This window comes from Myotis daubentonii, chromosome 8, assembly GCF_963259705.1.
Source record: "Myotis daubentonii chromosome 8, mMyoDau2.1, whole genome shotgun sequence".
Lineage (NCBI taxonomy): Eukaryota > Metazoa > Chordata > Mammalia > Chiroptera > Vespertilionidae > Myotis > Myotis daubentonii.
This window is the reverse complement of record NC_081847.1, coordinates 29449386-29462024: the sequence shown is the minus strand read 5'-3', so window position 1 is coordinate 29462024 and position 12639 is coordinate 29449386. Positions and strand designations below refer to the sequence as shown.

The 12639-nt window shown below is 39.8% G+C and overlaps 1 protein-coding gene across 4 annotated transcripts in view; it reads right to left on the bottom strand.

Annotated features, from left to right (window-relative positions):
• GPCPD1 (glycerophosphocholine phosphodiesterase 1) overlaps positions 1-10729 on the bottom strand; it is a 64595-nt gene extending 53866 nt beyond the window's left edge. For 2 of the 4 annotated variants that reach the window (XM_059705605.1, XM_059705606.1), the window contains exons 1-3: positions 10548-10726; positions 4216-4288; positions 2024-2120 (exon numbers count right to left, since the gene is read on the bottom strand). In XM_059705605.1, coding sequence (XP_059561588.1) covers positions 2024-2120; positions 4216-4264 — 146 coding nt within the window. In that variant the 5' untranslated portion in view covers positions 4265-4288; positions 10548-10726. Of the gene's footprint in view, positions 1-2023; positions 2121-4215; positions 4289-10547 lie in introns of all 4 variants that reach the window. The other 2 variants (XR_009454034.1, XM_059705607.1) reach the window with 2 other exon arrangements.
• Between the last annotated feature and the right edge of the window lie 1910 nt (positions 10730-12639).

Below are 12639 nucleotides of genomic sequence, written 5' to 3'. Positions count from 1 at the left end.
AATCTATAAGGAGAGCAAGTAAAACCAAAGTGAGTCATATTTTCTGCATTGTTAGGAAACAATACCAAGACCTTCAAATTAACTAAGTAGAAAAAAAACCCAACAAAGCTCTTGTCACCACAAGCCTGTAGGTATGAAGAGGCTTAAGAGACTCTGTGAAAAAGGGGTACAGAACACTTTAATGCGAAGGCCACCTATTCTCTATTATCTTCTGGTATAATTTTGTATTATCTACTTCCTTTCTGCTTGTGAAGCTCTGTTTATCTGCCATATATGAATCAATATATTTCAGTGTATGCCAACAATGTGAAAAATGGTTGGTCTCAAGTTAAGTTGTTAGGTGTTACCTCATGTTATTCACATCACTTTGATGAGGCCGGATGAAATGGACTTAAGATAGGTGACAGGGAAGCTCAAAAGTTCTGAGCAGAGGGGTATTTTAGGAACAGTTCAGAAAAATACAAGTTCCACTTCATAGAACTGGCTGATCCGAAAAGTCAAGGGGAAAATAGCCACTTGAAAGGACTCAACATCCCTTTCCTCTGTGATTCCAACTTTACTTGTGGCTGAGAAAATGTGCACACTAATGACAAATAGTGACAAGGATGTTCTATGTATTTTTTATGTTTTTCTTTTTCTTTGCTTACATTAGGGTATTGTTTTATTTTCCTTTGCTTTGCCATCGGTGCTTCTCAAGCCATCTGCTTCAAAGGACCAGTTTTTGTTTGCTCGTTTGTTTTACCCAATCTGTACTGCAACAGTACCCATTCAACAAGGTGTCCATGGTGACATGCATGGATGCCCTAGCATGTCAAACTGCCATAAACATTTCCAAATGCTTGTTCTCAATGTGTATATTTCTCACATCATGCACTGATTTAAAAAAAAGAAAAGAAAGGTTTTTGTCTAGCACTGGTCCACAGGCCACACTTTTAGTAGTGCTGCTCCATAGGAAAACAGAATTTGAGCTTCATAATCACCAAATTTAGTATTTCTCCCCTAGGGGTATTGCATGCATTTATATACTATTTAGAATCTCATCTCTCCTTACCACCTCCCCCCCACACACACACACATACAACCCATAACATTTCCAGATATTCCCAAGTAGAGAAGCACCACCTTTGTTGACATTCACTGATTCTATCCTAAGCCCTTTACTGTGTAAATGAGGTAACCAAGGTCTAGAGATATTAGATGTGCCCAAAACCACAGTTAACTGCAGAACTGAAACCGACACCCAGATCTACCTTTCCCAGCCCAGTGCACCAATATACCCGTGCTAAGTTTAGTGCTGTATTTAATGTTTATAGTGAACTCATTTCATTACCTTAGCTTAACTATCTAAACAAGTATGTGCTCCATTCTGTTACTTTTAGTTAATACTATACACATCTGAAAAAAAGTTACTTTAGAGCAAAAATTAAATCTTTTATCAAGAATATGTACTGAGAAACCAAAAGATACTGCCTAAAAGTTAAAAAAAGAAAAGAAATAGCAATATAAGTCTATTATTTAGAAACTAGAGGCCCGTTGCACAAAGAGATTCATGCAATAGGCCTTCCCTTCCCCTGGCTGCCGACACCAGTTTTCCTCCGGCACCCAGGACCCAGGCCTTCGCTGCTCCAGCCGGAGCCTTCTGTCTCGCTCTGCTGCGTTGTGCCTATGTATGCAAATTAACCACCATCTTTGTTGGGTTAATTTGCTTACTCTCCTGATTGGCTGGTGAGTGTAGCGAAGGGATGGTCAATTTACATGTTTGTCTATTATTGGGTAAGATGTGGTGGTACCAGAAAAACCAACTAAGAGTTGAAAATGGTTATCTGAGAGGTAGAAATTGAGGAACATGAACTTTTTCCTCACAGCAAACTTTGTAAAGCTATTTCACTCTTTATCATCTACATACATGTGATAACTTTGATAAAAATTAAAAGAAGAAAAACATACCAAGCCATCTTAGACAGCCCCCAATTTATAATCTGAACATTGCAATTATTCTGTAACCTGACATTTCGATGCTTACCTTTCATCTGTCTCATTCTCTGGAAGGAGAGCCACAGCATTTTGAGGATTCCAGTTTCCCAAAGCATCACAGCTTCCACATATAGCAAAAACTTCTCCTAAAGAAACAGAACACCAGTTACAGTGGCATAAATAGAAAAGTTCCCACTTTTAGTTTTAAAGATGAGTCAGTTGTATTAGTTTGACCGGATGCAGAGTACCCTTTAGCAAAGATGGAGGACCCCCACTGGAAACGTGGGTTTAGATTCAGGTATTACACAAGTATCTGCATTATTAACTTGACCCACCTTTACATACCCAAAACCAGAGAAAAAGAGGGAAGTGGAGGAATGAACTTTCCTTCATTTGTTCAAATATTTATTGAGCCAATAAAAAGCACCAAGATGACTGACTAATGAAACCATAGCTCCTGCCCTCTAGGGAGCTTCCAATTTAAAGGGGCAATCGCTAAATGCATACAAGTATTCTAAAGGAATAATAATTTATATTTCCTGAAATTCAAACAGTAGCTATTAGCAAGTTAAAGATCAAGAAAATTATCAGTGGGACAGAAGCAATGTAACAACAATAAGTATCCTAAAAAAAAAAAAAGACATTGAAAAATCTAGTACACCTTATAAAAATAATGACTGTCATCAGGACACTTCTCATCAATAGACAAACCAACATATAGTTATCTATATTTGCTAAATTTCATTTATTTAGCAAAAGTCTAAACCTTCTGCAAGGCGGGTGTGGCTCAGTAGTTGTGCATCGACCTATGAACCAGGTGGTCACAGTTTGAATCCTGGTCAAGGCACATGCCCAGATTTCGGGTTCAGTCCCCAGTAGGGGGCATGCAGGAGGCAGCTGATCAATGATTCTCTCATCACTGATGTATCTCTCTCTCTCCCTCTCCCTTTCTCTCTAAAATCATTAAAAAAATATATTTTTTAAAAAGTCTACCACCTTCCTGGATATAAACACACGGAAGTCTTTGACTTATATCAACACTTTCTGAATTAATATAATTAAAATTCATAAAGAAAAATATAATGAACTGAACCCAAATGATAAAGGTCAAGACAAATTCCTCCACATTCTGATAGTAGCTCGGTTTCTAGCTTTAGGCACTACTCTGGAAAAACTAGAATTACAGTTGGTTTAGCCACCTGAATGAGCATTCTGTAAGCTTGGGCTATAAAACCTAACTAAAATTATAGGTATGAGAATCATTCAGGAGTCTTCAGAGTTCTAAATACACGCGTAAAGCACAGGGTGATTGAGTACAAAGATTTCATGTCAAAATATTTGAAATACTTATATCCTTTAAAGTAACCATATTTCTTTTTTTTTTTTTTAAATATATTTTTATTGACTTTTTACAGAGAGGAAGGGAGAGAGATCGAGAGTCAGAAACATCGATGAGAGAGAAACATCGATCAGCCGCCTCCTGCACATCCCCCACTGGGGATGTGCCCGCAAGCCAGGTACATGCCCCTGACCGGAATCGAACCTGGGACCCTTCAGTCCGCAGGCCGACGCTCTATCCACTGAGCCAAACCAGTTTCGGCAACCATATTTCTTATAATAAACTTAGGTTATTATACCTTCCCTGATTTTTCTTTTTTAAAGGATAAACAGGGCCCTTAATCTAGTTGAAAGTATGGGAGATTACAGTAAAGAAAGTTAAGTGGGGTAGAACACAGATCTAGAGGAAATAATTTGAGAAAATCCCAATGGTTCTAGAAAAGAAATGCAACAGATTTGAGGAACTGCCTAGTATAGCCAGAGTATATTAAACAAGGAGGTATATAACCCAGGACGATACTGTTTTGACATGCTATCTTACATAAAAATTATTTCACACTGCTTAAGTAGACAGCAAAAAAACACACAATAAAGCTAAAAATAAAAATTTATAAATTGGGAACAAAGTTATCTTAACCAAGTATTTTTCTAATTTCTTGCACTAGTAAAATTTCCCTTATTTTTATGCTATTTAAAAATCATAGCCCAATTATCTTTGTCATATGCAAAATTAAATAAAATCACAGCTTTCTTGGAAAATATTAGTTTTTTTGTTTGTTTTTCCCTGAGTTTACTATGCTCCAAGCACATTTCTGGTATAAGACAAGCCATAAAGATATTTTCATCTAACAACACCTCCATATTTAAGATAAATCAGATAAGAAAAATGCTCATTTACAATACCTGGAAACAGAGTTCCTCTTATTTCAAAGGTAACCTGAGAAGGTGTCATTCTGACGGATTTGAGGATGTTGTGCTAGGAAGAAAAAGAGAAGATGTCATTTATAGTATATGAAAATATTAGCTCTAGACAGCTGTACAAAAACAAAAATGCTGTCCATTATCACTTTTGAACAAACTTGTCAGCTTCTTGGTCCAATAAAATTTATGATGTGAATATAAAGGAATGTTTTGGCCATTTAAGCTAAAAAAAAATTTTGTTAAGGTATACCATTTAAAGTTGATTATGTTTTTCTATTTTGTTAGTATACATGCTTTATAATCTTCAATATAAATATTTTTAGGATGGCAAAATAAAAGAAAAGAATCTTAACTTGTGAGCAAAAGACTTCACAGACCTTATATAGAGACTGAATTCCTTAGGAAGTACCTAGCAAGTTTTAGGGACTTAATGTTACAGACCTGTTCCATAAGAATATATGGACCATAAAAATTGCAAAACAAATGTGACCTTTCCCTCCCCCCTCCCCCCCCCCGCCTTTTTTTTAAAGGATGCAGATTCTCTTGTCACATACTTTCTCTTCTGATAAGCAGCTGTTCTAAACTCAACCTATCTTTCCTGTACAGGCCCATGTTATGGTGAAAGGAAAAAAACCGATAGAGAAAAATAGAGGCTCAAGAGAAGATTTGTACCTTAACAGAAAGATTTTAACTTCAGTAACAGGAAAACAACCAAAAAACAAAATATCACCCACTGAAACAAACTAGTCATGTTCTGCAACAAGTTTGAGAATGTGCTTCTTGTAACTAATGACAAACAACCAAACACCTTCTGCTACAAGTCACTCTTCAGATTTTCTCTTTATTATCCTTAGGAACATCAAGTCCAGTTCTGCAGACTTTTAGAGTATCAACTTTGCAATTTATTACCAAACCCTGTATTTGATTTTATATATATATATATATATATATATGCCTTTCTTTCTAAAGTTTGAACTTCATTCATAACCCTAATTCTCCTACCAGTATTTTGGCTTCTAAATCTCCATATTCTTGGAATCACTTTGATTATTTACAGAAATCTAAACCCCTAAGCCTTTGATGTCTTTAATCGCTTATCCACATTTTTTCTCTCTGAATTTTCACTTCTTTGCTATTTCCCCCAGCCAAATCAATCTGTTTATCATCCTCTAATTGAAGTACCTGAGGGACGATAGGAAATAGGTTTCTTTTTAAATATATAATGTCAATTCTCAAGAAGGTTATAGAATTTAAATACAGAAAGAACATGCCTTGGCCGGGTGGCTCAGTTGGTTGGAGTGTTGACCCACACACCACAAGATTGCAGGTTCGATTCCCAATCAGGGCATATACACCTAAGTCCTAAAGAACCTTTCATAGTGATTCATTCTTCTATTTCCCTTTTGTTCTCCCTTGGCTCCCTGTGAACACAAGCACTACTCTGCAATGGTCATTTAATAAATACTGCTACTACACTTCTAAGACAAGGCAGATAGATTTATAGTAGTGATTCTTACTGGAGGCATTTTTAAAAAAATTTTTATGAAGTGAATATACAGCTTGTTTTTAAATTTTTCAATTATAGCCAACATTCAGTATTATATTCATTTCAGGTGCACAGTCTAGAGGTTAGACATTAATATAACTTATGAAGTAATCCCCCTGATTGATAAATCTAGTACCTGCCTGTCACCATATATAGTTAACACAATATTATTGACTACATTCCCTATGCTGCCCTTGTGACTGTTTTGTGACTACCAATTTGTACTTCTTAATCCCTTCACTTTTTTCATCACCCAATTCCTCTCACCTGGCAACTATCAGTCTGTTCTCACTTGGAGGCAATTTTGCCCTCCAAATGTCGAGAGACATTTATGGTTGCCACAATCAATCCAGGGAGATGTTCCTGGCATCTAGTGGGTAGAGGCCAGGAGAGCTGCTAAACACCATAGAATGCACACAGAACAGCTCTCCACACATAACTGTCCAACTCCAAATATCAACAGGGCTGAGATTGAGAAACCTGATCTCTAATTAATTTGTATCCACAGGAGGCAGCTATGGGGATCAAGAGTGGAGGCTCACCCTGGCTGTATGGCTTAAGTTTGTTGGAGCAATGTCCTAAAGCACCAGGGTTGCAGGTTCGATCTCCAGTCAGGACACATATAAGAATCAACCAATGAATGCTATATAAATAAGTGGAATAACAAATGCATCTCTCTCTCTTAAAAAAATCAATAAATAAATTTTCAAAAAAATTTTTTTAAAGAGTCCAGGCTCAATGGTAGCTATAGACTATATATCATCCCATTTACATCAATCAGAAAATGTAAATGTTGAATATATATAAACAGGACCATCAGTCAATGTGGCTTCATGTTATACTTAAAGACTTCCCTATTTAGCAGCTTGACCACTTCAGTTAGAAAACCCAAGACTCTGCACTGGAGAAAAATCTGTCCTTCCTCAAAATAGTTTCTAAGATATCTAATCTACTTCCTTTTTGTTGTTGTTAATCTTCACCTGAGGATATTTCCAGTATTTTTTTTTTATTTTTTATTTTTTTGAGAGAGAGAGTGGGAGAGAGAGGGAAAGACAGAGAGAAACATTGATGTGAGAGAAACACAATCAATTGGTTGTCTCCTGCATGTTCCGGGGACCAGGACACTAATCTACTAGTACTTTCTAAGAGTAAACATGATCTATTTAAAGCACATACATCCAGTTCTAACGCTGCTGAAAAATATCCTCAATCTAAAAATACCTTGATTGTTAACCACTCCAAATAGCCTATTATTATCCAAAAATCTTAATAGTTCTCTTTTGCCCTAGCCGGTTTGGCTCAGTGGATAGAGTACCAGCCTTCGGACTGAAGGGCCCCTGGTTCAATTCGGATCAAGAGCAAATGCTAGGGTGTGGGCTCAATCCCCAGTAGGGGGCGTGCAGGAGGCAGCCAATCAATGGTTCTCTCATCATTGATGTTACTATCTTTCTCTTCCTCTCCTTTCCTCTTTGAAATCAAGAAAATATATTAAAAAACATATATGTATATTAAAAAGTTCTCTTTTAACACGACATCTGATATGAACCTGATTATATAACACTGAGTATAAATATTTCCTTTTCTAATTAATAAAATGGCTTATTGAAGCACTGCACTCTTCCATTTAAATTTATATCAAAAAGAAACCTTAAGGCTAGCATAAAAGCTTAAATTTTATGTTTCTGAATTAATTTTGAGACATAGCAAAAGCTCCATTATCCAGCAAAATTGCTGAATAACCAACCTTGATCTCAACCAATAACATACTTTCACCCAGTGTTTACTACCACAGTTCTCAACTAAGGAGAGTCTTGTCCACATAATTACAGTACATAGTTATTCAAAATTGATCAACTAATAGGTGAATACTATTTTAACCAATTTTAGGGAAATCAGATGTAATTATTCACATGCATTAAATTTAACAACTGATAAAAAATTATCTCTAAATTTCTACTGCATTAAATGAGAAAATTATCTAAATTTAATTTAATAAAAGGGAAATCAACTGGTCATTAAACTTGAGTCTCTTATTCTTAAGGTTGTTTGTAAGAGCGGCTATAATAACTTGGCTGGACACAGCTGCAGTAAATACAAAGCTGCAGTACTACACAAAGCTAAAAAAGCACAAAGATAACCCCACAAAACTTCCCCAAATGTCAACAAAGCATCATCTTCCACTTATATTGCCAAAAGTAGTATAATTTTGTTTAATTTCCACCCCATATCCCCCAGTTTAATACCATACCAATAAAAGCTGGGAGAGCTGCTGCTACAGCAGTTTACTTGATCGTGGACAGAAGCCAAAATTCTGGTGCAGGATTGAAGCACCCAAGCACCAGCTATCACAAAAACAGTGGTGACTAAGTAAAATACTGTTCTGTGGTGAAAACACGAAATTTACACACCCAATAACACTTCCTCTTCGTTAAAAACAAAACAAAAAGAAACAAAAAACCTTGAACAGGGGAGGTCTTCCAAATATACATAAAATAAGATGAAAAATGCTACATACATGAGCTGACTGTATATGTAATTTTATATATCATTTAATCAACTCACCTATCACTCTTTTATAGACTGCTTCCTGACAAAGGTTTTTGGTTTTTTAATATAACCTCCATTTCGTTTTTTTAGATAAATATTAAACAGCATTCTTAGCTGAGATTTTGAGTAGCATTTAACACTACCTTAATATTTTTTAAAGATTCAAGCAACTAGCAAAATATGACATTGCAACTTACATTTTAAAATATTTGAGTTTACACTACTTAGCAAAATAAATTTTACTCTCTTCTTTTAGTCAAAGAAACTATTCCAATATGTGACCTTACTAGTTTACCAGCTTAGGGGACAAAAAGGAGATTTAAGCAAACCAAGGTATAAGAACATTTTAAGTTAGAGCTAAGTTAAAGATATTTTTTAGCGAAAACATGTTTCTCTCGCCAAAAAGAACATCTCTCACTGTTTTCCTTTCCCCCAATTTTTTTCCAAAGAAAAAGCTGTTTCCGATTCTCTTTGCTCTTTCCTAGACACCAACAGCTTTGAGTATCATAACTGGCTGTAAGAAAGGACTATAGGAAATGCCTACATTTTCCTGAGTTAATTTCTTTGTTTGGTGGAGGACCATTATGATCCCACTACTCTGACCACAGTATACTTTGAGCCAATGTTTCAGTAAAATGTATGCAGACATGAAGAAATTTTTATTAAGAAAGGATTTCTGGATTTCATTAAGCCAAGCTAATGCCTTAATCACTTTCTAAACAACGCAGTAAAGTCTTTCGAAACGTTTTCCTTTTCATATATACTTCATATATTTTTCTTGGTTAAAGTTAAACACCAAGATTTGATTCATCAACCTACTTTTTGTACATAAAGTTTTACTCACTTTGCCACTGTGAGATTTATTTTGTGGTCATTATTTCTTTAAGTCCAACTTTTCTAAGTCTTATTTTGTCTAGAATACTGGCTCGCCCTAGTTCTTTTTAAAATTAATTAAAAAAAATTTTTTTAGAGAGAGAAACAAACAAACATCAGTTTGTTGTCGCACTTATTTATGCCTTTCTTGGTTGCTTCTTTGAATGTGTCCTGACTGGGGCATCAAACCCGCAACCTTAGCACGCGTGACCAACTGAGCCACCCGGCCAGGGCCTCTCCAAACCAAAAGCAGGTAGGACCTTGTGCCGTTCTACCTGTTTACATTGCGTGACCTGTAGCCAGCACATTACGAGTTTGGAAAAAGTACTGATAGCCGGTATTGACTCTTTAGCTAAGTCACAACTGTCAGAAATGTAGCAAGATGAAGAAACATGCAGGGGAGGAGGAGAGGAGAGGAGCCGGGGAGAAAAAGGGGGACGGTGAAAGACGAGGATACAGAAGACATCATAAAAAAATAAAGGGGGGGGGGGAGAAAAAACAGCAACACAAAAACATCCTCAGGTCCAAACATCCTGCCTGAGGCCATCAGCTCCCCTCTGCCGGTGCCACATCGGACTCCACAGCTACCTCAAGGTGACAGAATTCTCTACAAATCAGGGCCGGCTTGAGGGCAGACCTCCCCCGGAACAGGGCCGCGGGGGGCAGGCGAGGCACCCCGAGGAGGGAGGCTTTCTCCCCGAGCTCATCGGGCAAACGAGCGCGCGCTGGGGAGAAAGAGCTACCGTCTTCAAACTGTGCCGAGGGCACCGCAGTCTGTCTATTCCTGGAACCTTTTCCTGGGAGAGCACGGCACTTGGGTTTCTTGGAGTAACTAACTGGATTATCCAAGCATGGCCTGGACCTCGTGCTTAGGGCAATGGCAGAAAATAAGCGGTTGTCAAAACACCGCGACTCAGGGGTCGATGAAGAGCGCGGCGGGGGCGGTGGGTGCGGGTCCGCCGCTGCATTTGTGTGTCCTCCGTGTACTCCCGGGATCCTATGCTCTCTGCATGCCGGCAGATCGAAAACACTTCACAATGTTTTCCCCGAGAGGAACTAAGCGCTAGCCAGCCAGCCCAGCGGAAACGTGGCAGCAAACAATAAAAGTCGAATAAAGATGCTACCCACCGACTTACCCAAGGGAACGTCCAGGCCGGTGTTTCCCCGGCAGGCAGTGCCCGGCCCGGGCTGGGGGGGACCCAGCCCACCCCTCGGACCCGCCGCCGGTCCCGCCACCCCCCGCCCGCCGTGTACCCCGGGCCGGGCCGCCCTGACAGCTCGGCTGCCACGTGAGTGGCCGCCCAGGCCCCCGCACCGAGCTCCCGGCCCACCCGGCTGCCCGTCTCACCTGCCGGGTCCGCGTCCGCGGGTCCCCGCCGCCGCGCCCGAGAGCGAGTGCCCCGGGCCGAGCTGCCGGGCTCCGGGCGTCCGCGCCTCGCCAGCGCTCCCCAAGGTGGCCCGCGGCGTCGCCCGGCTGCAGAAAGCGGCTGCGCTCAAACCGGTTTCAGCTGCTCCAGACCAAACCGCCAGGCCACCCCGCGGGGCGGAGCCGGACGGACGGGAGGGCGGGGCCTTGCGTCACGCCCGGCGCCCTCCCGGCCAATCGGCGGTCGCGCGCGGGGGGAGGGAGGGTGGGCCCTGGGTTCCTGGAAATGAGTGGCGTCAGCGGCTGGGGTCGCCGGGCAACCCCCGGGCTCCCGCGGTCGCGGTCGGCGTTTTCTGCAGACCCGGAGCCGCAACGCGCCGCGACACGGAGGAGACGTACCGCTGGGTCATAGACGGGCTCCTTGGCCCCAGAGCCTATTTAAAGTCGCCAAGTGTGGAGGCTGGCGATGTAAATCTGAATGGCGTGTTTTTTTCCCCGTTCGAAGGTGAAGACAATTAGCAGGCCAGATGTTTTCTGGGAATTTTTCTCTTGCAAAACAAGCACATTTGGACCACATTTTAAAGTTGAAAGCGAGAATTAGGTGACTTACGGCGGTTGAGAATTGCTATGTTTGGCAACGCCAAGTACGGTGTAAAGCCAGGGGCATCACTTGGGAGCGGTCAAAACTGCAGTCTCAGGACCATCACAGACCTGCCCAATCAAATCTGCATAACAAGATCCCCAGGTTATCTTATGCAAATTGAACTTTGAAGGAACTTTTCTGAAAGCTAGAAGGATCCTCTGCCAAAGATGTAGTCGTTTACTTATTTAAAAATAATAATAATCGGCCCCACCAAAACACAACAAAACAAACAAACAAAAAACACGATTTTTTTTCTCTCTCCTTTGATAGTCTCAGGACAATTGATCAGCATTTGCTAGGTACCTCTAACTTAAACTGTTACCTTTCCAGCATCAAATTTAATTTCTGGCTAACCATTAACATAAAAGTTATGTTATCAGGTTCCTTAAAATTAGTGAAATACTGAAAATGAAAAAGAACCACTTTTGTAGGGAATATTGAAGGACGCATAGAGAGATAGCTTGAGTTGTAAATTGGTTGGAATGAGCCTAATGAGGTGTTTGGTTTAGATGAGCTTTAGCTTTAGACAGCTTGAGTAATCAGAGGTTCTCAACCTGTGGGTCACGACCCCTTTGGGGGTCGCCTAAGACCATTGGTAAACACGTATATAATTACATATTGTTTTTGTGATTAATCACTATGCTTCAATTATGTTCAATTTGTAACAATGAAATTGGGGGTCACCACAACATGAGGAACTGTATTAAAGGGTTGCGGCATTAGGAAGATTGAGAACCACTGTATCTAGTTCATGACCACATTTGATATCTGAGCTTGAATTAGATCCCTGGACATTTCTGACGTCATCTATTCAGTTAATAAATAATTATTAATTGCCGTCTTCGCTATAGGCATATGATGCAATCGTTTGTGTATGTTTAATATATAATACATTTTTATTGATTTCAGAGAGGAAGGGGAGAGGGAGAGAGATAGAAACATCAATGATGAAAAAGAATCATTGATTGGCTGCCTCCTGCACACACTCTACTGGGGATGGAGCCCACAACCCAGGCATGTGCCCTTGACCGGAATCGAACCCTGGACCCTTCAGTCTTACAGGCCTGCATTCTATCCACCGAGCCAAATCAGCTAGGGCTCGTGTGTGTTTTTAATCCTCACCTGAGGATCTTTTTCCATTGATTTTTAGAGAGAAGAAAAGACAGAGAAGCACATTGTAGTGCCTCCTGCAGAGAGAGGGAAAGACAGAGAAACACATTGATTGTGTTGCCTCCTGCATTCAGCCCTAACCAGGGACCGAACCTAGGAGAAGATTGCAACCTCAGTTCTATGAAGGAACAACCAGTTTCATCAACTCTAAGAAGTTTATCATGAGACAATACTAAAATTTTTTAAAAAGTGCTGCCCTTTAACTATGCCATAATACTTTCTTATAACTTAGAATGTTTCACTTTACTTACTAAAAGTATT